General features: G+C 35.3%; 2 protein-coding genes across 5 annotated transcripts in view; one reads left to right on the top strand and one right to left on the bottom strand.

Annotated features, from left to right (window-relative positions):
* LOC133300595 (probable pectinesterase/pectinesterase inhibitor 61) overlaps positions 1–27,335 on the bottom strand; it is a 63,115-nt gene that overhangs the window by 7,015 nt on the left and 28,765 nt on the right. The window lies entirely within an intron of this gene.
* LOC133300608 (wax ester synthase/diacylglycerol acyltransferase 11) lies at positions 17,099–26,127 on the top strand. Of its 4 annotated transcripts, XM_061500189.1 has the most exons (8): positions 17,099–17,276; positions 17,685–17,692; positions 18,732–19,301; positions 24,528–24,594; positions 24,757–24,869; positions 25,281–25,490; positions 25,676–25,813; positions 25,963–26,127. In XM_061500189.1, the coding sequence occupies exons 1-8, from the start codon at positions 17,099–17,101 to the stop codon at positions 26,125–26,127; spliced, it is 1,449 nt and encodes a 482-aa protein (XP_061356173.1). The 4 variants fall into 4 exon arrangements, with proteins under 4 accessions (XP_061356173.1, XP_061356174.1, XP_061356171.1 ...); XM_061500190.1 differs by lacking the exon at positions 17,685–17,692 and having other exon boundaries at positions 17,099–17,267; positions 18,724–19,301; positions 24,787–24,869; XM_061500187.1 differs by lacking the exon at positions 17,685–17,692 and having other exon boundaries at positions 17,099–17,272.

Below are 27,335 nucleotides of genomic sequence, written 5' to 3'. Positions count from 1 at the left end.
AGCACTGTGTCAGTTGAATATATAATATGAATTAGCGGCGTGCTGTATGCTAGAATAGCTCCATATATATGAAAAGGATCTGGATCCTCTGACGTGAAAAATCACATGACATGGTAAAGTGAGAAATCATAACCATACAAAAGTGGATCAATGATAATAAAAGAGGAGAGAGAAAAAATAGTAAAATAGGTAGTTACAAAATCATAACCATTGATTTAACTTTGTATGGTTGTGATCTTCTCATATGACCGTATAATATTTTTTCTCGCATTAGAGGATCCATTTCCATATGAAAAAGAGTTGCATGCATGTGTATCGGATCAAAGTCACGATTTGATGTTTAGAAATTGGGGTTTGATTTTCTCATTTTGAATGAGAATTGAATTCTCATCATGTTGTGACTCAATTAGTGGTGGGTCCCACATTTATTTAAAAAAAAGCTTTGTACGCAAATCGATGGATCACAACATGAGAATTGAATTATCATACAATATAAAAAAATATTTTTCCTTAGAAATTAGGGTTCATTTTTTCTGCAGTTACTGCAGATAACTAAGATCAGTTATCTGCAGTAAGCTCAATACGACATCGTTTTGGGGCGGAAATCATGGTGTTTTTGTAATTTTAATTTATTTCAAGGTTATTATAATTTTTATAATAATAATTTTTTAATCTTTCAATCCCAAAATGATATCGTTTTAGAAGTAAATGCAGATAACTTATTTAATTGCAGAAATATTTTTCGGTAGAAATTATTCTAAAATTAGCTATTCAAAAAAATCATGTTCTTGCTGTAACGTGCTGTTGCCCTCACAGGTAGCGCTGGAAGCTGGATTTTTCCGAAACATTGTGTTTGTGTCAATCAAATTAGGTCGGTGCTTTGTTATGGAGAAGTGGACCACGCTTCCAGTTGGGTTTTCTAATTTACAATTTTTTTTTTTGGTGCAAATGAAGAAAGAATAAATTTTTAAATTCGTCTCGAAGAAATTTAGGATAAATACATTAGTTTCTGATTCTACAAAAACTCTTACCGATCTCTAAGAATTGTAAATGACCATTATATTAGTCTTTTTCAATAATTAATAAGTTCCATATTATAATATGACTCGAATTTGTAATTTTTACAGTATTAACATGGGAAAGTTATATTTACAAATTTTTTGTTTACAAACTATACTATGTAATAAGGGTAGTATATATTTCAGCACATAATACATTACCTGGGAAAAATGTGTGACATTTTAAAGAAGGTAAAGTTATGTCATTAAGAGAGAGAAAGAGATAGATAAAGAGCGAGAGAGAGTTGACAAAAAAAAAGTGTGGATCCTACCTCTTTGTGAGAGTGAAAGGATATAAATTATGTCATTTAAAAGGATAAATATTTTTTCCTATATTATCTATAGTACATAGTGTAGTTTGTAAGAATTTATAAAAAAAATTATAAATATAACCTTCCCTGAATAAGATAAAGAAGATATTGCAAAATCAAGAATTAGTGTGTTTACCGCCTAGTAATTATTTAACAAATTTTGACATTTATTAAAAGAAGATTCATAACCAACCATCATTAAAAACAAAAAATGAAAAGGACTCTTGATTTTCATTCATAACAAATTACCATTCCTCCTCTTTCCCCTTAAGGAGCACTGTAGAGGATAAAAATTTTTTTTTTTACAAAGAATCATAATTTCTAAGAATATGCTGAAAAATTGAATTTCTCATGAATATTACTAAAAAATTGTTTAACAGACTAAAATATTTTCAGAAATGTTGACCGATTTTATAAAACTAACTTTTTTGAGTAAAAATTATTCATAATAGACGAAAACTAAAGTAAGGCTGGAGTCACTCTCGTAATGGACATTAGGAATTGGATTGGAGCTCCAATTTATCGTAGCCACGATAACTCATCAGAGGGAAGCGAACGTTGGCAAGAAGCGGCATGAAGCAGATGGTATTTGGAAAGCAGTGTGAAGCAGAGGAAGCTGCGTGAAGCAACTATTGATTTTGTAAACCATTATTCTATGGCTAGAGCTAATAAGATAGGGTATTTTTGTTCGCAAAAAATTGAAAAAATTTCCTACCGAATGAGAATCAAAGAATACCATCCACACCTGGTGGTATTCTTGGTTGGGATTCTCCTTCACAAATTCAATTTTTGAGAATCTCAATTTTCCAGAAATTTTTTTAAAATTCTTATACTAAATATGGATAACTAAGGGTCTGTTTGATTGTGTTTTGATTTTTTTGTTCTTAAAACTGTTTTGTAGAATAATTATGGAAACAATTATTTTCTGTGTTTTTTGTTTTTGTTTTGAGAGTTAAAAACCAAAACTGAAAACAAAAACAACTCAGACATGATCTCTAAATTTGATTCTAAAAACAAAAAAATAGTTACAGTTTTTAAAACTTTTTTTACAAAACAAGTTTTACCAAACAAGTTTTTTTTATTTTTTTGTTCTGAAAACTAAAAAACTGTAATCAAACAAATGCTTTTCAATATGAATTTTTTGATAATCTAAAATTTATCCCTCTGCCCCCTAAATATTTTCTATTGTCACACTCTTACTACCTCCAACGGCTAGAAAACTAAATTTTCTGAAGGCATGCGTAAGGGAGAGGAAGTCGAATGTACTAAACTATATACGTCTATGGTTAAGTTTTTTCAACTTAATATAGAAGTTTGATATCTAGCAAATTAACAGTAAATATATATATGCAAATATTAATTTTGATCTTTTAAAGATATAAGTATCATCAGTTTGGATTTTAAATATGATTATATTAAAGCGGTCATTCAAATTCAATTTTTGACATTAGTATATATTTTAACAAAAGTTGATATTTCGAAGTACCAATTTTTTTTTTTTTTTTTTGATATAACCTGGAGGGTATCCTCATTCAACCTCCTCCGATCACCTTATTCTCGGAGTACGGCCCGAAGGCTACTTCTCATTGAAACAACGAGTGCATTCAGCTTCGCTACCGGAGAAAGGATGAGACTAATTCCCCCTTCGTGGATAGAGGCACGTCCTCTGACCCTCCAAGATTTTCCAAGGATTTGCTTGAGACAGGGTTTAAACCTCTGACCCAAACAAATCCTTGGAAGCTCAGTTGCCAACTGAGCTACCCTTGGGGTTCGAAGTACCAATTTAATGTCGAAATTTGATATTAAAGTATCTTTGTAATTAGGGATGATAAACGAGCCAGGGGCCTTTGGCTCGGCTCATGAAGACCTGAGCTTACATGCCTAATATTGGTTGTTGGAATCAGACTTGGACTTGTATAAAATCTCGTTTAGTAGAAAGGCCTCAGGCTCCAATTCAAAAGCTCGGCCTTGGAGCCTCTCAGGCTGGCCTAGTATATTAATTTTTATTTTTATTTATATTTTTTATACTATTTGTAATAGCCATCTCTCTCCTCTCAATCCATTTCACCCCTATTTTATTAGTTAAACACATGTTTTGAATGATTTTGTTCTATATTATGTTGTTTGGATATACATTGAATTTATGAATATTCATGAAATTACTAGTGTTGTTGATTGTATATTCTGTTTGGATAAATTTTTGTTGTCTTATTTTTTTCTAACAGGCTAAATCAGACTTTTATTTTTTGTAAATAAGATAGGCCACAAGCCGATAATTATATTCGTAACAGGTAACAAGCTTGGTAAGACCGATATATTTAAACACTAATGTATTCATCATTGGGTGACCAAACTAATTATATATTTTTTTGGATATTAATTATATTTGTTTTTATATTCAACATAAGTATTCACTCTAAATTAATTGAATATATTTTTCAAAGTTTCCTTAGAGATGAATATCTAAATCATTATATGCGCGCAGGACCAACTTAATTAACTCCGGAGTAGGGGTTACTCCCGTGCCCAAAAGTTGTTAAAAAACCTTATGGTCTTTCGAAAAAAAAAAAGCTTATTACGTTAATTAGGTTGGTTAGATTAGGATGGGCTAATGGATTCTGGTAGTACTTTTATGACTATATTGCATAAATAAATTAATATTAATTGTAAAAATTATGGGAAAAGTATTTTTTAAGTCACCGAGATAAAGTTATCTCCAGTGAGCTCAAAACGACGTTGATTTGGATTATAAGATTAAAAAATTATAATGACAAAGACTAATTTAACCCTGTAATATATTATAATTACAAAAACACCTTGATTTCCGTCTCAAAACGACGTTGTTTAATCTATAATTGACTTTAAAAAAATCATAACATTAACCCCAAGAGAACGTGCCGCTCTCTCTCTCCGAATGGAGGATTAATCTCATCATTTCTCTGGTGGCGAAGCTTAATGCAGCCATTGTTTTAGTGAAAGGGCCCTAAAAAAAATAACATTAAACTACTTTTTTACCTCTTTCATCTTTCGCGCGGAAGATATATCAAATAGTTTTTGTCAAGGTGTAATACAACTAAGAAACTAGTAATTTGAATTCATTGAAGTTAGTATGGTGAAAACCTTTGAAAATTTCATTTGTGGTTAAATATACTCATTTTATATGCATTTTGGTGCATGAGCACGAAGAATTCGATAAAAAGGGAGGATAACAGAAAGATAACACACTAATTTAAAATTTTATTTTTTTAAGCACATTTGATTCTATTTTTATTTGAATATTTTATAAATATATATCATTTAAAATTTATAATTTTATCATTAAAAAAATAAAAAGTAATATTAACTTCTTTATTCCTTTTTTTTTGGTGGTGAACTTCTTTATTTCTTATCTCATTTAAATATGTACCAAATAAATTTTCAATTATAACTATATTATATTATATGGTTGGACATTTTGTCCTTTGCTTTCCTTTGCAATAAGAAAACTGATAGTGACACGGAACAATTTTCAAAGAGGATTTTGATGTTTCAAAAGCACTTTTTTTTTTGTGGAATTCAAAAGCACTTTTAAGTTATTAAATTGTGTTTGGTGATGGTGATAAAAATAAAAGTTTACATATCTCTCAGATTGTTCATAATCCATCACAATTGGTCATCATAACATAGGAGACTCCCAAAAAGAAAATATACAATATAGAAAGAAAAAAAAAAAGCAGAAAGAGAAATTATCAAAAGTGAGAAGAAAAAAAATAATAACAATTTGTTACACTCGACAAATCACTATGTTTGATCGTGATAAAGCTTTTAGAATATTCATTATGCGCCAGTATTTACCAGACTCGTACCTCGGACTTCATTCCAGAATGTCTATTCAGTCGAAAGTGATAACTAACTTCCCCACACGGAATTCGAATAAAGCATACTATTATTAAGTTAAATAAATTTACTTTCTACTGCCAATTATAGATAATAAAGTCCTCGATCGGGACAAATTTCTTGTATTAAAACCCCTTCTCGTGACAAATAAAAAATTTAAGATAGATTGAAATTCCTCTATATATGGTGATAGAATTTATATGAGATAATAATATAATACAATTCAAATAAAGAATTTGATCACCGATACTCTGCAACAGTTTTTGCAGCATACATACATGTTACTGAAAATAACGTGCGCGAGTGTTACGAGGCATGCTCTGTGTGTATCTCATGGCATGCATGCTCTGTCGTTTAATTCACTAATTTTGCTTATTGTCAAATCAATGACTCGAATAAGAGGGAATGAGAAAGAAAACTAAGTAGGATATACAGGAATATGTCCCACTAAATTAGTGGTGGTTCCATGCACCAGATAGTTAAGGACCACACTTTTTTTTGTTTTTTTTTTCTGGACGAATAATGATTTATCTAGGAGGAAACACTAAATTTAGTGTCAACCACTTTTCCGTAAAAAGGACAAACTAACAAGTCTACGGTATATCTTGAAAGTTACTGTAGTGTAAGGGTACAAACTGGGACAATTTTTTTTTTAAAATAATTAATTCAACAATGAAATAAAATAATCGCTATATATTATCATATTCAAATATATAAACACATGATCACATACTAAAAAGCAGATGATCAAATAACTTAAATCTAGCACATAAAATTTCTACATGCTCAAACCTAAATTAAATATTCTTCATTAAAACCTTAAAACCAATAAAAACAAAATCATATTTATGTACTATGCTTGAGCTATATATGTTTTAGAAAGGTTTCGAAACTCAATTAAATCCTATATCAGAGAAATCAAGCAGCAGATAGAGAAGAAGATAGACAATAGTAGCCAATATGAAACCACTAATTAAAGTGATTCTTCAACTCTTTTCTTAGCTTATTGGGTTTGGCCCATATATCGGTAAGCACTAAGCCAAGACAAAAAAAAAAAACCGTGCTGCATGATCACATTAATTACTGTAGTCTTGGGTCCTTAAGAAACGAATGAAATCAAGCGCTGAATATCTTGTAGACACGACTTTCATCCACTACGACTGGGCCAAAGTTTGACCCGATGAATTTTAGCAAAAGACGTAGGGCAACTTAGGTGACCATAATGAAATTTGTTATATTTTAAATTAGATATAACAAATTCGATTTTACTTGATTGAAATTTCAAATTTGATTTCGTCGAGACGTGAGTTTATAAATTATCAAAAAAGTATTTTTCATAAAAATATGTCATTTAAATTTGTTAAACAAAAATCAATATTAGATGAATAATTATCAATAAGGATATTAATTTATGGTGACATTATAAATATATATTCAGTTTTTTCTTCATCTCAAAATAACTTTCAAAAGACATTTATACCCCCGTTAATTGTTTAGGTGTACTTGATTTTATTTTGAGTGGTTGAAATTTATGATTCGAATAACATATTAAGTGCATAAAATTACGAAAATAAAACAGTATTATTTTTCAGTGAATATTTGTTCTTATAATTGTAATGAAGTTTTTATGCCAAATCTATAAGGTTAAGAAAAAAATTGTGAACAACTATTATTTATTAGTAAGTGCTAATTTATTCTTATAGAGTAGCTAACGATTTAAATATAAAGAGATGTATAAGTTTGAAAATAAAATTACAAATCATAATTACTTGTTAATAAGTTGTTATTTGAATAGCTATAATTGCCACCATTAAAGATATCAGAATTCATTAAATAAAAAAATTAATTGAATTTTGTGTATTTTATAATTTAATTTTTTACATTCTTTAAAAATGAATATTTTTCTCAACTGTGATCAGTGGCGGACCGCCCGCAAGTGCGGTCATAAAAAATTTCATTTTAGTTTTTTTTTGGTTGTAGGTCCTTATTTGTCTCTAAATTCAATATATATATATATATATATATATATGTATGTATATATATATATATATATATATTACGAGTAAATACCATTTTAAGTACCTAGCAAAAAACATAATCCTCATTTTAATCCCTTACAAATAAAAATTAGTCTCGAGATCCTTAAAAAATTTAAAGTGAATCAATTTAGTTAAAATCGTGATCCCTCATAAATTTAAAAAAGACCTACATTAGTCCCTCAAAAAGACCAGGTGACTAATTTTTTTTATATTGGACTAAAGTGGGGACCGAATTTTTTGTTAGGGACGAAAAAAGATATTTATTCTTATATTAGTTAGCAACGTACGGAGATGATTAAAATAACATAGCAACGTAAATTGATTACAGAGAAAATTTATTCTTCCTCCCCTATCACGTACTCATTTCATGCTCTCTTCATCCTTTGTTTCCTTTTTCATTTTTATAAAAAAGAGAGGATTGATTGCAGGTCTGACATTCTCAAATAAGTTAATATCTAAAGACGAGGCCTTCAGCCCTTCACTGTGATTTTGCTTGCCTTATATACTAGTATTGTTGACTTTTTTATTCACCACTATAAAATAGAATGATGATGTATGGTAAGATTTAGGAGGGGAATAATTGGTCAAACTATTGCCTGTAGCTTGTTATGAAAGCAACTAGATTATGAGCGGGTTTAAGCGTTGATTTAAACTTTCTTTTAAAAAAAAAATTCGGGGGCAGCGAACCCCCACCGCTAAATGTGTGGATATAAAAAAAAATTCTGAATCCGCCAGTGACTGTGATTAACGTAAATTTATTTTTTTCCCAATTTTTCCCCTTTAGGCCGGACAAGTTGCTGCCATTTAGTTTTGATTCATAAATTTGGAAACACAGAATGACAAAAACAATTAAGATCGTGTAAATTCAAAGGAGTGCATGCTATAAAAAAGAGAGAGAGTGTATTCTCCCATATTAAAATTTTATATGATTTAGTCATGTAAAATTTTTATTTCTATCTCTCTTCATATATATATATTAATATGATTCTACTTATATTTAATAATTTTAATTTATTAGATATTTGAGCCATCAAATGCAAGCAAATCAATAATTAAGATTTGGTGTACGACTTCTTATTCTTATACCTGTGTAAGAATATCCTGCTATATATATATATATATATATATATATATATATATATATATATATATATATAGGGTTTGTTTTATTCATGTAGTAGGAGAAAATAAACTCTTCCTACAAACACCATAAAAAAGTGTGTTACTCTTTTTCTTTTTCTTTTTAATAGGTGGACCTTACACTTATTGTATTTATGATATGAGATTAAAAATTTCCTTTATTGTATTTATGATATGAGATTAAAAATTTCCTATAACATCAGACTTCTTTTTCCATATATATATATATATATATATATATATATATATATATATATATATATATAAAGTTTATTAGTCGAGGGAGCATATCAATATTGAATTTTATATTTGAAGAGAAATTGTTGAGATATTGTTACGACTACAAGAGCTAGGAGACAGAAACGTGAGCCAGCATGGGCAAGAGACTACTGTGGTGTTTAGTTTCAAGCGCGTGTTGTAATTGTAAAATAGAAATATGTTGCTAGCGACTGGTTAGAATGGTAGAGTCAGTTGGCAATTGTATGCCAGCTGTACCAAGTTGGTTAGGGTATAAAATACTGTAATCGTGAAACGTCATGGGGATCAAAATAATAAAACCACAAAAAACCTTGTTCTTGTTACAATTTGCTCTGTTCTCTTGATACAATTCGTATCAACTGGTGCTTTCATTGATTCTGAATTCTGGCATTATGAAGCTTCAAGATCTGGCCGATGAATTTGTCTCTCATCGCAATGATGTTCAGCAGCGTTTGGGTTTTCTCACAGACACCATAACTGCAATTGATTCTCGCCTTCGTGAGATGTCGATTCCGGTTCCACCTCCTTCTCCAATTCTTAGTGCTCAATCGAATGCGAATTTGGATACTGCTGATGCTCGTTCCTTGTGCAAGACGGTGAAGATGGAGATTCCAATCTTCAGCGGTCAAGATCCAAATACGTGGATTTTTAAAACCGAATTATATTTTCGGTTACAGCAAGTGCCGGAGACTCTTAAAGTTCACTTGGTTGGACTAAAAATGGACGGTGCTGCCGCTCCTTGGTATCAGTGGCTTTTCAAGAGTGGAACAGCATGTTCTTGGGGAGAATTCTGCGTTGCTCTTCAGCAACGTTTTGCTCTTCCAAATCATCGTGACATTCGTGGAGTTCTTTCTAAACTCACACAAACTGGTTCACTGTTAGCGTATATTAAGGAGTTTGAACAATTGATTAATCAAACGTCTGAGTTAAGTGATGATCTTCTTATGGCTTTCTTTATTTCTGGATTACAACCAGAATTAAGAGGTGCTATTCAGTTGCATTGGCCTAATACTCTTCACCAGGCTATTCAATTGGCCATTTCTTATGATTCACACTTTTCGGAGCTTCGCACATCGTTTTTGCCTGCGTCAAAGAAATCGTTTTCCACTCGTTTTCCCTCAAACAATTGGCAGCAAAATACGGAGAAGCCAAACCCTCCACATACATCAGATGCTACTTCACTTCCTATCAAGAAGTTGTCACCTGAGGAGTTGCAAAAAAAACGAGACCTAGGCATCTGTTACACTTGTGATGAAAAGTGGACGGCGAAGCATCGTTGTAAAGCCAAAATGTTGCTGTTGATAGGAGATTCTGATGATTCGGGTTCAGAACAGGAGGAAGAAATTGTGTGGCAGAAGGATTTGAATAGTAACACTTCTAATGATGCAACTCTTCACACGTTATCTGGTAATCTGAATCCTCGCTCCTTGCAATTATCTGCTAAAATTGCTCATGTGGATGTAGACGTATTGATTGATTCTGGAAGTTCTCATAACTTCATTAGAAGGCAATTAGTGGATGAACTTCATTTACCCACACTGCGTTCTAACAAGATGCGTGTATTCATGGGTAATGGTGAATTCATGGTCTGTGAAAAACGATGTCCAGATGTTTCGTTGGTGATACAAGGATGTGTTTTTCATGCTGATTTGTGGGTCATTGACTTGGACAAAGTGAATGTTATATTGGGAATGCAGTGGCTTAGCACCCTTGGTCGAGTAACTCACGATTATGGTGAGCTTTCCATGGAATTTTTGTGGGCAGGTCAGCAAATTAAACTTTGGGGGTTAGCTTCAGCCCATGCACAGCGGAAGAGGATATTGACCGAAGGAGTGTGTTGCTCACTTAAGGTGCTTGATGAGGAGGCTGTTAATGAAGTAGTGGTGGCTGACTTACATGCTCTTAAAGAACGTATGCCACAAATGTTGTGGAAAATTCTTTGGCAGTATGCTGTTGCCTTTAATATTCCACATTCCCTACCACCTTTTCGAGGTATGGACCATTGTATCCACATGACACAAGGCTCCCAACCTGTGAACGTCAGGCCATATCGTTATCCTCACCATCACAAGAATGAGATTGAGAAGCAGGTTTCTGACCTCCTTTCATCTGGTTTTATCCAACACAGCCGTAGCCCTTTTTCTTCACCCGTGTTACTAGTCAAGAAACACGATTCTACATGGCGGATGTGCATAGATTACAGAGCATTAAACTCCCTGACTATCAAGGATCGCTTTCCCATTCCTACGATTGAGGAGCTATTGGATGAATTGTTGGGTGCTTCCATATTCAGCAAGTTGGATCTGCGTGCAGGATATCATCAAATTAGAATGATGCCTGACGATGTTCATAAAACGGCTTTTCGTACCCATGATGGCCATTATGAGTTCCTCGTAATGCCTTTTGGATTAACGAATGCGCCAGCAACTTTTCAATCAGCCATGAACAAGATCTTTCAACCATTTTTGAGGCGTTTTGTAATCGTTTTTTTGATGACATCCTTGTGTACAGCCGTTCCTTGGAAGAACATGTTGGTCATTTGGAACAGGTACTTAGTTGTTTAATTCAGCATTCCTTCTTTGTTAAACTAACAAAGTGTGATTTTGGTGTGTTTGAAATTTCATACCTGGGCCACATTGTTTCTGCAACTGGTGTCAAAGCTGATCCACAAAAAACGTTAGCCATGAGACAATGGCCTCAACCAGTCAATATTAAGCAGATGCGAGCTTTTTTAGGATTGTGTGGCTATTATAGACGATTTGTCCATCATTATGCCACTATTGCTGCTCCTCTGACAAATTTATTGAAAGGGGAAAAATTTGTATGGAGTTCAGAAGCAACTGTAGCCTTTGAGCAACTCAAATTGGCTATGTCCACCACTCCTATTCTAGCCTTACCAGATTTTTCACAACCATTTGTGGTTGAGTCTGATGCTTCCAATACTGGCATTGGGGCTGTATTACTGCAACAAGGTAAACCGGTGGCCTATTTTAGTAAGAAGCTGGGACCCCGCTTGGCAGTGGCTTCCACTTATGTGCGTGAGCTTTATGGGATTACTGAAGCGATGAGAAAGTGGCGGCATTACTTACTTGGGGCCCATTTTGTAGTTCGCACAGACCACCAGAGTATCAGGGAATTATTATCCCAAACTGTCTTAGGCTTGGAACAACACAAATATGTTTCAAAGTTGCTGGGTTACTCTTTTAATATTGAGTATAAACCTGGGAGATCCAACATCGTAGCTGATGCGTTGTCACGGCAGAATGAGGACGATAAACTCCAAGGAGCCTTGCTGTCATTACTGTGTGAGCCCACCTTTGACGTGTTAACTCAGATCAAAGCTGAGAATGACACTAAGCAAGAGCTCTTGGAAATCCACAATAAACTGACACGTGGGGAATTAATTGCTCCTCATATTACACGTAAGGATGGCCTTCTGTATCACAAGGGCCGATTCCTATTGAGTTCCGATTCGGACCTTAAGGTTCCTTTGTTGGAGGAAGCTCATTCTTCTCCCATTGGTGGCCATGCAGGCATCCTTCGGTCATTTTTGCGGCTGTCTGCCTCATTCTATTGGCCTAAAATGCGTTCTGATGTTCACAAATTTGTGCAAGAATGCCCAGTCTGCCAACGTATCAAGACTTCCACTCAAGCTCCATTGGGTCTTTTGAATCCTCTGCCTATACCCGAGGCAGTATATGAGGATCTGACTTTAGACTTCATTGTTGGCCTTCCGTGTTCACATGGCTTTTCAACTATCCTGGTTGTTGTTGATCGCCTCACGAAGTACGCGCATTTTGGTCCCTTACCACCATCATATACTGCTGTCATTGTTGCAGAATTGTTTGCTGATATGGTTATTAAATCGCATGGTTTCCCACGTTCCTTGGTTTCGGATAGGGACCCCATTTTTATGAGCCAGTTTTGGCAGAAACTGTTTCGCTTAAGTGGTACCAAGTTGAACGCAAGCTCAGCCTATCACCCTCAATCCGATGGGCAAACTGAGGTGACCAATAGGTATTTGGAGCAATACCTTCGAGCCTTCTGTTCTGACCAGAATAAGAGGTGGCCATCATTTTTGTGTTGGGCGGAGCTACACTACAACACCTCTGTACATTCTTCGATCGCCATGACTCCCTTCCAAGCCTTGTACGGTCGACTACCTCCAGTTATTCCCCACTATCCTAGAGGATTGATGAAGATAGAAGCGCTGGAAACTATGCTGCAACATCGTAATGAGATGCTGTCTCAACTTAAATTGTCCCTAGCCCGAGCACAAAATAGAATGAAGTCCTTGGCAGACCAGCATCGCACTGATCGTAGTTTCAAGGAAGGAGATTTGGTATTGGTCAAGCTTCAACCATATAGACAATTGTCCGTCCAACGTCGTTCAAATCACAAGGTGGCCAAACGGTACTATGGCCCTTACACTGTTCAGAAGATCATTAGTAAGGTGGCTTATCAGTTACAGTTGCCGGTTGGATGTAAGATTCACCCTACCTTTCATATTTCAGCACTGAAACTATATAAAGGGTGCCCCAATGTTCCTATTTCTCCTCTGCCTGCAACCAGCGTCGAGAATCAGCCCCTACAAACTCCAGTTGCTATTTTATCTCAACGTGTTGTATCAGTTAAGGGTCATCCGCAACAGCAAGCTTTAGTCCAATGGTCTGCCAGTGTTCCGGAAGACGCTTCTTGGGAATCAGTTGGGGAGCTTCGCCGAACTTACCCGTCCTTGAACCTTGAGGACAAGGTCCCTGTTGAGGAGGGGGCAGTTGTTACGACTACAAGAGCTAGGAGACAGAAACGTGAGCCAGCATGGGCAAGAGACTACTGTGGTGTTTAGTTTCAAGCGCGTGTTGTAATTGTAAAATAGAAATATGTTGCTAGCGACTGGTTAGAATGGTAGAGTCAGTTGGCAATTGTATGCCAGCTGTACCAAGTTGGTTAGGGTATAAAATACTGTAATCGTGAAACGTCATGGGGATCAAAATAATAAAACCACAAAAAACCTTGTTCTTGTTACGATTTGCTCTGTTCTCTTGATACAATTCGTATCAGATATTCAAGTATAATGAGTTTCACATTAGTTAATAATAAGTTAAATGAAGTATATATAAGTAGAAGGATCCATGTACATAATGCCTTAAGGTTTTGGATTGTATATAATGTCAAACCCACTTAATATCATATGATGATATAGCCTTAGGCCATTGATTGTAATCCTTGGCCATGGACATTCCTTGAACCCTTCTAACAAAAGAAATATGTCTGTGTGGAGAGGAATTGAGGAATTTCAGTTGTCTAGGACCAAAAAAATTTAATAGTCCCCGTTAAAAATATTTTTGATGGTACTGGACCACTGAATTTTGGTGGGACTGTATCACTTAAATTCCTCTCCGTCTGTTTTCCGTTGAATGAAAACAAAATTGTGGAGTTTAACAATGCTGACATTTATGTGAACACCGATTTTGTGCAGCAACTTTTGTTGTTATTCAATAAAAAAGGTGAGAAGATACAAGAACAAAGAAATAGATAGAGGGCAGTGCACAGAGAAGGGCGAGACTGACATTGAAGTCTTCAGAAAAAGTAGTGGGGCATTGAGACAAAAATTTAATTGGGTAAGCTACAAATGGAACCAAGCAAAAATGAGAACAGAAAAAGAGTTTTGAAGATTATCATCAAAATAGAGAGTCAACGTGGCTTCTCTGCATAAAGGGGATGACACTACATTATGCACAGGCTCTCAGATCAGATACATCGAGTTTTAATTTTCTTTTCTTTAATTAATTTTATTTAAATTTTTAGGATGAAATAAATATTTAAAATAATATAAGTTATTTTTTTTTGTAATCAGACAGTATAGGGTATAATACCTTCCCGACCGAATCAAATTTTGTTTTCAAAGACCAATTTGCTTTAATAAAAAAGTTTTTCTAATATGTTTCAAATAAATTTTGGTTGCGACTGCATTATTTTTAATTTTTAATTTTCTCAGCGTCGCTATTCCGTTAACTATATAAGATAGCATCATCACACAAAAAAAGGGTAATAAGATATTTAAAAAAAAAAAAAAAGGAAAGTCCTATCCCTTATAACGCTATGGCAATACTTACGTAATAGTTATTCAAATATCACTCAAATATTACAAAATTTAGAGAACGAAAATATCTCATCAAATGTCTTCCACGAAATCAAGCTTATTAATTTTTATATGCTTAGATGAACAAATTAATCACGGGTGAAATTACCTCAAGCTTTGAATAAGATAATAATTAAAACAAATTATTAGTTGTAAAAATATTTAATTTGAAGAGAGGACAACATCAACTTGCAATAAGAAATTTTATATTTAATCTTAATCTTTAATTTATTTACATATAATAAATTATATATTCAATAAAGCGAATAAAGTATTTAATGTTATCTTAGAAAACTTTATCTAATATTTAACGACGTTAGATTGAAAGATTAAAAAATTAAAATAATAAATATTATTATAATCCTATAATAAATAAAACACACTATGATTTTTGTCCCAAAATTACGTGGTTCTGGTGAATATAATAAGACAAAAAAATTCAAAAGTAACATTAGGAAAATGAACCCTTTAATAAAGTAAAAAACCATTATATATAAATAAAATGTACCATTAAAATTAAGAATATGGGGCATATTTGATTTATTTTTTTAAAAATAATATTTTGATTCTCATAATAAAAAAATAAAAAAACCTATTTGATAAAACCTGTTTTGTAAATATAGTTTTAAAAAAACAGATCTCACTTATTTTTGTTTTGTGTTTTAAAGTTGGCTTTAATGTTTCTATAGTAGATGTAGATAAGTTATCTACATTCGCTCCCAAAATGACGTTGTTTTGGGTTGAAAAATTAAAAAATTATAATAAAAAAAACTATTATAACCCTGAAATAAATTATAATTACAAAAATATCTTGATTTCCGCCTTAAAACGACATCATTTTGAATTTAATGTAAATTATTTATCTATATTTACCGTAAAAAAAGCGAACTCTTTAAATTTTTTTAAAACGTTTTAACATTTTAACTTTAAAAAAAAAAACACATAAAACACCTTTTTTATTAACTATTTTATAAAATAGTTGTAAGAAAAAAAAAACAGAATAGCCAATTTCCCATCTGTAAAATGATTCTGTCGATTAGTCTTAAAATAATATTAGTATGTATTTTCAACAAAAAAATATATATTAGTATGTATAGTATGTGATGGTTACCCAATGGGTGCAACTCAGTTGCTAATTTGGCGCTGAGTTAGTGGGGTTGGATATGTGTTCGATTCCCGCTGAATGCATTCTTGGGGAGGGGGCTGAACCTTTAGCCATCACTGTTCCCCCGCACTCCGGATTAGTCCCATAGCCGCTCAAAGAGTCGAAGCTCGTGGGGATACCGGAGGGAACCAACTCGTCTCAAATAGATAATTAGGGTTGGGTAACTCAAAAAAAAAAAAAAAAGAGTATGTGATGGTTAAAAATAAAAATTATATTTACCAAAAAAAATTATAAAAAAGAAAAGAAAGAAGAAGACACAATTGAAATTTTTTTCAATCAGTTTATCGTTGCAATACTAGTTCAATTTGGGGCGGATGGTACCGGGAAAGATAAAATACATATTGTTACTCTCAACTCCTCAATTTCACGGCAACCGAGCTACCTTTGATTGATCAGAATTGGGATATTTAAATGCTTTTTTTATGTGCGTGTCTCCTCTGCAAGCATATGGCGAGAGGCCAGAGTAGTATTAATATTACAGGGGCATGCGTGCTCGAAATATTAAATCAGAATGGTTTGTGAGATTGGTCAAACATGTTAGCTCTCTTTTGTGTCAGATGGAGGTAACTCTCCAATTTTCTGACAAAAAACATCATACTGAAGAGATCAGAGACAGATCCATGTCAATTTCATCACAGAGCTTGAAGTGAATTTTCACTTTCATCCATGGTTCAGTTCCTCCCATCACTACATCTCGTTACTGATCCTGACAAAGGTTGCTGCAGGTGGTTGTGTATCAACAGTAAACATCTCGTCGTTTTTTACTTCAATTCAATCTTCTCATCTCTCTCTCTCTCTCTCTCTTTCAATTTATATAATAATAATATATATATGGTTGTGAACGACATGATATTAAATTAAAGTAAACCTAACTATTTATGTCTTCCACCTATTTAGGCAGAGCGCCAAACATGTCTATTACTCCGTTCCCTTCCCAATCTTGGACACACCCTTGACCCTCCCACGTTTCAAATAAACTTATTAACAATCCCCATATCCTCTGACTAATTTTTAATTTCGCTATTTTGATTACATTCATCATTCATATATATATATATATACATATATAATCTGTGGCGGAAGGTGAAGAAGGATAAGCACGTGTGCATATGGCATCAATAGGAGATGAACGGCTGAGTCCGGCGGCGCAGCTGTTCAATGCGCCATCCTTTAACTGTTATGTGATTGCCATCATGGGTTGCAAGACAAGCATCAATCCTCAGGTCATTAAACGAGGTTTATGTCAAACTCTGCTTAAGCATCCAAGGTTCACCAGTAAGCTGGTAAGTGGCTCTATCCTACTACCCCTTTGTTCGAAGTCTATACCTATACATAATTTTAAAAATGTTTTTGAAAATTAGGATTATTTTGTTAGAGTAGATTTATAACATATAAGATAGCTTAGACTCCCCGTAACACTATTCTGCAGCTTCTTGAATGTGGTTTTGACTTTCTCCTCTTCTGCCTTTTTGGGCAGGGTGGTGTTATTGGCATTTGGCACATTAAGAAATGAAAAAAAGTATTTCTCCCATCACTCGAGATAAAGTTATTTTTAATGAATTCAAAATGATGTCGTTTTGGGTTATAAGATTAAAAAATTATAATAATAAGACTAATATAACTCTACAATATATTATAATTACAAAAACATCTTGATTTCTGCTTTAAAACAACGTCGTTTTGAGTTCACTCGAGATAACTTCGTCTCTAGAAATCTAGACATTTACATATTTTAACGCTTTCTTAATTGTGAAAGTGAAGATAAAAGAGAATATTTAAATGTGTAATTTTTAATTCAAAAAGGGTTAAAAAATAATACATAAATATCAAACATATTTGCTTGTATATATGACATATAATTCCTGAATTTAAGCATTTCTTCTTCTTTTTCCTATGCTCTTCTTGGGTATAAAGTTTTTTTGTTTTACACGTTATATTCTGTCTTTTTTAATAATAATAATATTACGAGAAAAATACAGTTAATACAGATAAATTATTTGCATTTATTTTTAAAACGAAATTATTTTGGGATTGAAAGATTAAAAAATTGTAATTATAAAGATTATAATAACCTTAAAATAAATTAAATTTATAAAAATATTATAATTTTTGTCCAAAATAATATCATATTAAACTTAGTACACATCATTTATCGCGAAAAAGCAAATCCTAATATTAATAGGATAGATTACTTTATTCACCTTCCCTTAAAATAGGGAATTCGATATTGAAAATCAAAGTCAATAAATGACTGCTCTAATCCTTTGAAAAGATCCACCTTACCACGTGTCAGCGTCAACTTCCATAACGATGACTTATTGAAAACGATATTTTCCTCTAATCCTCCCTAACTTTATAAAAAACTTGTAAGCCAACAACAAAAAAATTGAGAAAGATATTCTTACTACTAAAATCTTCTATTACCAACTTATTACTTATCAAATCATTATTGGATTAACATTTTTTTTTTTTTTCATTCTCTCTTTTGATTCAATGGTGATTAGATAAGTAGTAAGTTAGTAGTAGAAAATTTTAGTAGTAAGAATATCCTTCTTTCAAAAAAATAAGCATTAAACTTTTTGAAGTTTAAATTTTTAAATTATTTATTGAAATGCCACCGTTTTCAATCATATTATCAATCTACGGCTGCTGCATAACAAGTTGGGCTTTTTAATGTTTATATCCTTTTTATATTATAACGTTGTTGATGTAATATGTGAATTTACTTTGGATCTTCTTCAGGTTAAGAAGGGAAGGAAAACTAGATGGACCCAAACTACAGTTGACTTAGACAACCATGTCATAGTTCCTGAAATAGATTCCAAAATAGAGTTCCCAGATAGATTTATTGAAGACTATATCTCCAATGTAACAAAAACTCCACTGGACCTGTCCAAGCCACTGTGGGAGCTGCATCTCCTCAACATCAAAACTTCAGATGCAGAAGCTGTTGCCATTTTTCGTATCCACCATTCCATGGGGGATGGTGCTTCCCTCATGTCACTTCTCCTTGCTGCTACTCGCAAAACCTCTGACCCAAATGCGTTGCCAACGGTTCCAACCCAGAAGAGAGCTAGCTCACACCATCGTTCAAGCTCATTCTGGTGGCTCTTCTTGGCTGTTTGGTGGTGGCTCGGTCTGATTTGGCACACTGTGGTGGACATGGTGCTATTTGTTTTGACCATTCTTTTTATCAAAGACACCCACACTCCTCTGAAAGGTGCACCAGGGGTTGAGCTCAATACCAAGCGGTTCGTGTACCGAACTGTTAGTATGGATGATATCAAGCTCGTGAAGAAAGAAATGAAAACGGTAACATATGAGTTTTAATTATTGTATTTTTGCTACATTTGAAGTCTTACCTTAGTTGATAATGAATTAAGTGAAGTATATATAAGTAGTGAAAGGATCCGTGAAATTTTGGACTCAGTGTCATTCTAACTTGTGTGTAGCTTAACACATTAGTAGTTTATTGGAAAAAATGAAACTACAAAGAATGAAATAACACAGAACATTCAATTCTGCTTTGTTCACGCGCGCACCATTTTGATAATAAGAACGAGTTTAGAATTACTATTAGTTAACAGGAAGAAAAAGACTATGAAAGGAAAACTGAATATTCATCTTTTATTGAAAAAGAAAGGACGTACAAGAGGTAGTTTATATCAGCAAAGGAAAAGCTAACAGAATGCTAAAAAGGTGCTCAGCCACATGCATGAGCCAGCAAGGCAGTTACAAAACAGAAAAAGAAATAAAGAAATAACAACTAATAGAAATGAAAATACAAATATTAATAGCCCCCTCAAGATGGAGAGTATATGTTTAATACTCCCATCTTGGACAACAAAACAGCAAACTGAGAAGGGTAGAGAGCTTTAGTAAACAGATCAGCCAATTGTTTGGAGGAAGGTACTGGGAATGTCTTCAAACGACCCTTAAGGATGTGCTCCCGAACAAGGTGACAATCAATCTCATTGTGCTTCGTGCGCTCATGGAAAACCGGATTGGCAGCAAGATGAAGAGCAGAGATGTTGTCACAAAACAGATGTGCAAGTCCTGGATGAAGAATATGGAGATCCCGAAATAGAGAAAACAGCCACAATAACTCACAAGTGACATTAGCCATGGCACGATATTCTGCCTCTGTGGAAGATCGAGACACAGTAGATTGCTTCTTAGACTTCCAAGAGATGAGAGAATCGCCAATGAAAATACAAAAACCAGAGATGGATCGACGGCTATCCGGGCAAGAAGCCCAATCAGAGTCACAAAATGCATTGAGTTGCATAGGAGAAGAAGAGGAGAAGAAAAGGCCTTGGCCAGCAGTGTGCTTTAAGTACCCAAGTAAGCGGTGAGCTGCTTGAAGATGAGGCAGCCGCGGAGAAGCCATAAATTGACTGAGATGATTAACAGCATAGGAAAGATCCGGCCTTATGATGGTGAGGTAAAGTAGACGTCCAATCAGCCGGCGGTAGATAAAGGGATCAGGCAAAAGCTCACCAGTATTAAGAGAGAGCTTTAAACCAGCGTCCATGGGAGTACTCCTCGGTTTGCAGCCCATGAGACCAGAATCTTTTAAAATCTGTAAGGCATAGTGGCGTTGACAAACTGAGATGCCCTTAGCATTACGAGCAACTTCAAGACCCAAGAAGTATTTCAAACAGCCCAGATTTTTTAATTTGAACCTGCTGTGTAAAAGGGTAGTAACCTGTTGCACCTCAATGGGATTGTTAGAAGCAACAATTATATCATCAACATACACTAAAATAACAGTAAATGAAGTCTTTGTAGAATGAGTAAACAAAGAATGGTCAGATTGAGACTGAGTAAAACCAAGATGCAGCAAGGTAGAGGAGAACTTGGCAAACCATTGTCGGGATGCCTGCCGAAGACCATATAATGATTTGTGCAGACGACATACAGCATTTGGAGGAAGAGAAGAGAGCTTGGAAGAATAACCAGGAGGGAGGTGCATGTAAACCTCCTCAAGCAAGTCTCCGTGAAGAAACGCATTATTAACGTCAAGCTGGACAAGAGTCCAATTATAAGAGGCAGCAAGAGCAAGGATGACCCTTACAGTAGTCAATTTTGCAACAGGGGAGAAAGTGTCCATGAAATCCACACCTTCTTGCTGGGTAAATCCCTTAGCCACCAAGCGGGCTTTATACCTCTCTAAGGAACCATCCGAATTATATTTTACTTTGTAGACCCAACGGCAACCAACAGCATTCATACCAGGAGGTAGAGAAACAACCGACCAAGTTTTGTTTTGTTCAAGAGCCAATAACTCAGATGCCATAGCAGACTGCCATTCGGGTAACTGAGAAGCATCAGAGTAAGAGGAAGGCTCATAATGACCAGAAATGGAATTAACCAAGGCTGTGTGTGAAGGAGACAGCCTATGGTATGAAACAGAACTAGATATAGGATGGCAGGTAGAGGTGGAACAAATATAGTCATCAAGACGGACAGGGGCAGTGCGGTTACGGTGAGGCCTTAAGGAGGGAGGGGCAGAAACAGGGATAGGAGGGGCTGCAGAAGAAGAAGCAGGTAAATGAAAAAAATCAGCAGGTAAAGGAGTCAAAGGGGAACTAATTTTGAAAGGAAAAATTGTTTCAAAAAAGGTAACATCACGGGAAATAAAGGTGGAGTTGGATTGAAGGTCAAGGAGTTTGTAGTATACCCAGGGGGATAACCAAGAAAAACAGCCGGTAAGGCACGGGGAGAGAATTTATGTCTATGTTTGGGAAGTGTAGAGCCATAGCAGAGACAGCCAAAAACACGGAGGTGGTGATAGGATGGTTGTTTGTGGCAAAGTAGTTCAAATGGGGAGTGAGAAGAAAGTAAAGGAGAGGGGGTCCTGTTTATGAGGTAAGCAGCTGTAAGAACACAGTCCTGCCAATATTGCAGAGGAATTTTCGACTGGAAATGTAAGGAGCGAGCAACATTAAGAAGGTGCTGATGCTTTCGTTCAACCACAGAGTTCTGCTGGGGACGGTCAACACAGGAATGAAAGATTTGAATGCCTTTGGAAGAATAAAAAGAAGGCAAAAGAAACTCAGGAGCATTGTCACACCTGATGGATTTAATGGGAAGACCATACTGAGTAAGAATAAGAGTATAAAATGATGGAAAAATTGAAGAAAAATCAGATTTCCTTCGAAGGAAATAAATCCAGGTAAACCTAGTTGAATCATCAACTAAGGTTAAAAAATACCTAGAACCTTCAACAGAGTGAGTGTTGAAGGGACCCCAAATGTCACAATGCACAAGCATGAAGGGAGAGGCAGAGAGCTTGGGGTCTAACAGAAAGGGAAGGCGTTTCTGTTTGGCTAAGGGACACACAGCACAGTGATGAGAAGCAGGTAAAACACCAGAAAAACCCAAAACATCTTTCATTGAATTTAAAACAGCAACAGATAAATGACCCAAGCGAGAATGCCATAAAACAGGGTCCTTAACAGAAGTTGAAGAACATAGGGGAGGGGGAAAATTAACAACAGAAAAACAAGGGGAGGGGGAAACATCTGTTTGGGGAAAAAGAAAATTGCAATCGAGAATGTAAAGGTCACCACATCTCTTAGCAATCCCAATCAGCTTGGCCGTAACACGGTCCTGAAGAAAACAACAAGAATCACAGAAATTAGCCATGATAGAGGAATCACGGGTTAGAGAAGGAATGGAAAGTAAGTTAAATAAAAAGGAAGAAACACACAGAACGTTTAAAAGAGAGAGGGAAGCAGTGAGAGGGACAGTGCCAATAGCTGAGACAGCATCCGAAGAACCATTTGGAAAAGTGACCAAAGAGGTCGAAGGTGAAAAAGAAACAAAAAGATCAGTGCTCACGCAAACGTGGTGCGTGGCACCAGTATCTAAGACCCAACAAGAACGGGGAAAAGAAAGAGAAGAGTTACCATTGGAGCTAGCAACCGAAGGAGCCACCGAAGGAGAGGCGGAGGACTCGACGACGGAAGGAGCGACGGAGGGGACAACAGAACTCCGGTGGATAAGGGAAATCAGCTGGTTATATTGAGTGGGGGTAAAGGCTAGAGGTGTGTCGGTGGATGAGGTAACAGGGTTGGTGATAGGATAAGATTTTGGGAGATTTGGGTGAGGGGCCACCGAATGGGTAAAAAGTGCCTGAGGAGTAGGATATAATTGGGATTGTGGTGTATGAGGGAAATGGGCTTGTGGTGTATGAGGGAAATGGGCCGGCGATGAATGTGGGATATAACTGGGCTTTGGGTTCCTGGGCTTGTAACCAGGAGGGAACCCATGAAGCTTAAAACATTTGTCCCTTGTGTGGCCAGAAAGGTTGCAGTATGTGCACAGAGGACGTTGGCGACGCTGAGTCGAAACCGCCATGGCCGCCGGTGAAGAAGAAGCAGAAGCAATAGAACCCAAGAACGGAGTGTCAGGAGCAGGCGGTGCAGCAGAAGAAACGGAGATCTGTCGTTGACGCTCTTCCTGAATGACCATGGAAAAGACCTTGGCAAGAGATGGCAAAGGGTCGATCAAGAGAATCTGGGCGCGAGCAGCGGAGAAGGAGTCATTAAGCCCAATCAGAAACTGAAGAACATGATCCTGGTCCCGGCGATTGTTCATGTCGCGAAGAGCACCACAAGCACAATGGGGGAGAGGAAGGTATTCCTGAAGTTCATCCCAGAGGACCTTTAACTTGCCATAGTAGCTATTAATGTCAAGAGAACCTTGACACAGAGATGAAATGTGTTGCTTAAGCTGAAAAATCCGAGGACCATTGGCCTGAGCAAAGCGAGTTTTTAAATCAGTCCAGACCTCAAAAGCATTAGAAAAATAGAGAAGACTCTCAGAGATATCCTTAGAGACAGAGTTTAAAATCCCGGAGATGACCATGGAATTACATCGATTCCATGAAGAAAAAAGGAGATCTGAAGAAGGTGGTCGAGGTAAGGAACCATCAACAAAAATTAACTTGTTCTTGGCAGTAAGGGCCAAAAGCATGGCACGATTCCAAGAATTGTAGTTGGAACCAGAAAGGGGTGTGACCACAAGGATCAGACCAGGGTGGTCCCCTCCCTGTAAGGAATAAGGACTGGTAGTGTCCTCCATGGAAGGAGACTGACCAGAAGAAGAATCCGAGGGACGAGCAGCGGTAGTGTTGCCACGAGCCATGGAAAAGGCAAGGGCTACACGAAAGCTCTTGATACCATATTAGTTAACAGGAAGAAAAAGACTATGAAAGGAAAACTGAATATTCATCTTTTATTGAAAAAGAAAGGACGTACAAGAGGTAGTTTATATCAGCAAAGGAAAAGCTAACAGAATGCTAAAAAGGTGCTCAGCCACATGCATGAGCCAGCAAGGCAGTTACAAAACAGAAAAAGAAATAAAGAAATAACAACTAATAGAAATGAAAATACAAATATTAATAATTACTTTATCTATTGACTATGAAAGTAATAAGAACATTCTGTATATGTGCAACCTTGGATTAATGTTTTGATTATAAAATATGGTGTTTTGACTAATGTTTTTCTGTTGTATGTCGATAATTAGACCGTCAATGATGTTTTGTTGGGGGTAACACAAGCTGGTCTCACTCGCTATTTGAATCGGGAATACGGTAAGCTTCTATATTTATAGTAATTCAGCTCTCTCGAACCTGTATACACTATTATTTACTAAAACTACCGTAATGTTGTAAATAATTTATACATAAAATAAGAAGAAGAACACGAACCAATCATTTTTCACTAACTCTTTGTTACCCATGATGTCCTCCAAGCACGTGCGGATGAAAATGGTGGTGCTGCAGAGCAGAGTCCAATTAGTGTCCTCAAGAACATTCGCCTTAGGGCAGCAATTCTTGTTAACATTAGACCAGTTGCTGGAATCCAGGTGAATTTGGTTTCCAAATTAACATTCTAATTAATTGAGACCTCTTTTCTTATATATCTAAGATATAGAAACTACATCTTCAAAACAAATGGTTTTCTCCATATAGCTAATATACTTGATAATATATATATGAATAATAGTTTAAGTACTGACATTATGAAGAGTCTTTCATAACTCAATGCCAATGTGTTGTGAAGTATTTATTTCTCATTAGAAAATTATGTTCCTTAGTACAAATTTGGTGGTTCCATTTTGATATACTACTCTGTCATTTCACGTTTGAAAATCTGCAAAATATTTCGCAAGTAGTTGCATAGTCCTCTGCCTTTTTTCTTTCTCATGATTAAAAAGTAAGTTCTAAGTAATGAATCACTGCCTGTGATTAATTACCTCAAACACTATGTTGATTAGGATCTAGCAGATATGATGGCTGAGAAATCAAAAGCCATATGGGGTAATTGGATGGGATACATCATGCTCCCTTTTTCCATTGCTTTAAATGAGGATCCATTGGATGATGTTCGTCAAGCTAAGGCCACAATCGACCGGAAGAAGCACTCATTGGAAGCCATTTGCTCTTATGCTTGTGCAAAATTGGTACTCAATTTATTTGGAGTCAAGGTACACATTGACATGACCTTCTTTGGAAAACTTAATCTTCTTAGTAAAATAAAACAATATTTGATTCACGACCAAAAACATGTTAAACTACTCTGAAGAAATCTACATCGATTAGAGTAGCTGGCATTAGCTCTTGTATTTTGCATTATTTATAAAAAAAATTTACACATAGGACTTGCCTGCAGGTCACTGCTGCCATAACACGAAGAGTTCTCTTCAACACTACTTTGGCCTTCTCTAACGTGCTTGGTCCCGTGGAAGAAGTCAGCTTCTATGGTCATCCTGTGGCATACATTGCTCCTAGTGTGTATGGACACCCACACGTGAGTGTTGAATTATTCACAATCATTACTACCACCATGCATGATCTAATTTACTAAATAACTAAAGATCTGAGGGTAAAAAAATTATGGAAGTTAACCTTATTAGCAGAGGTCATTATTAATGCGCACCCTTTTAATTTCTTTTGCAGGCACTGACCATCCATTTCCAAAGTTATGCTAATAAGATGACCATTTCTCTTTCGGTGGACCCAAGTGTCATTCCGGATCCGTATCTCCTTTGTGATGATTTAGAAGAGTCACTCAAACTTATTCTTGATGCTGTTCAGAAAAAGCACATTGACCATGTAATCTAACAACAGATAATATGATTATGAGCTTTCATGAAAAATTACAATTACTAAAAAAAAATTTCTTCATTAAATTATTTTGATATTGAATTAATATGAGTAAAGTTATTTATCATTTGTGATTTTACATTATTATTATTGTTGTAAATTTAATCGTGGAGATACAAGATAACAGAAGAAAATTTACAGGAGGCACAATAATTTTTACTTGTTCAGAAACTTGTTATTAGCAAGTTTCCTACATCAAGGACAAAGGGCTAAAATCCCCTTTATCAACTTGCATTAAATCAGAACCCCAATACAATGTATAAAGACATAAAACATTTACAACTCAGAATCAAAAGCAACACTCTAAAGAACAACACCTAAGAGATCTAGACATGCATCAGATTACAAGAACGAAAAGAAAACACACAGTAGCATGCAATATCACACAAAGTATCAGATACCAATGCACCAGCTGAACCAGTGAGCTTCTATGATCTTGGATTGAAGTCACCAAGTCCCAAGCGAACAACCCAGCCGCTCCTGATCTTGATCTTCAATCAATCCTGCAAAAGAGAACGAGAAAACAGAGGTGCACACAAGGAGAAGAAGAAGCACACAGGTAATCACAAGATTAACCAAACCGAAGGGGTGATTTCTTGATGAAATTAGCAAACCCTATGATAGGGTTTCAGAGTGCCTTTTGAACGAGAGAGAAAGACGAAGAGAGAGAGATATAAATCGGGTAGATCACATAATGGTTAAAGGAAGATCGGTTTTATATATATATTCAATACACAAAGCTGAAGTAATAAAACGCAAACGACACCAAAGGAGCAAAACGCAAAAGACCATTAAAAAATTACCCAAATAACCCCTATTTTAGGAATACCAATGAAGTCCACAAACTCCACCTTATTCCTAAAATCACGAAATAATGCAAGTGTAAAGTGGTTTGGGATCTTAACCCAATGTCATGCATGCCTACAGATGCAACTAGCTACCAATATGTAACAAATCTAGAGCTTCCCTAAATTTGCTACATGGAACAGTCTTCGTAAATATGTCAGCAGGATTCACATCAGTGGAAATCTTTTCAATTTTAACAAGATCATTAGATACAACATCTCTAACAAAATGCAACCTAACATCTATATGCTTGGTCCTTTCATGATATGCATTATTTTTAGATAGGTGGATGGCACTTTGAGAATCACACATTACCTCAG

This window comes from Gastrolobium bilobum, unplaced genomic scaffold, assembly GCF_033153095.1.
Source record: "Gastrolobium bilobum isolate Gb01-03AN ecotype WA unplaced genomic scaffold, APGP_CSIRO_Gbil_v1 utg4315, whole genome shotgun sequence".
Classification (NCBI taxonomy): domain Eukaryota; kingdom Viridiplantae; phylum Streptophyta; class Magnoliopsida; order Fabales; family Fabaceae; genus Gastrolobium; species Gastrolobium bilobum.
Note: the sequence above shows the minus strand (reverse complement) of the source record. Positions and strands in the feature narration are given on the sequence as shown.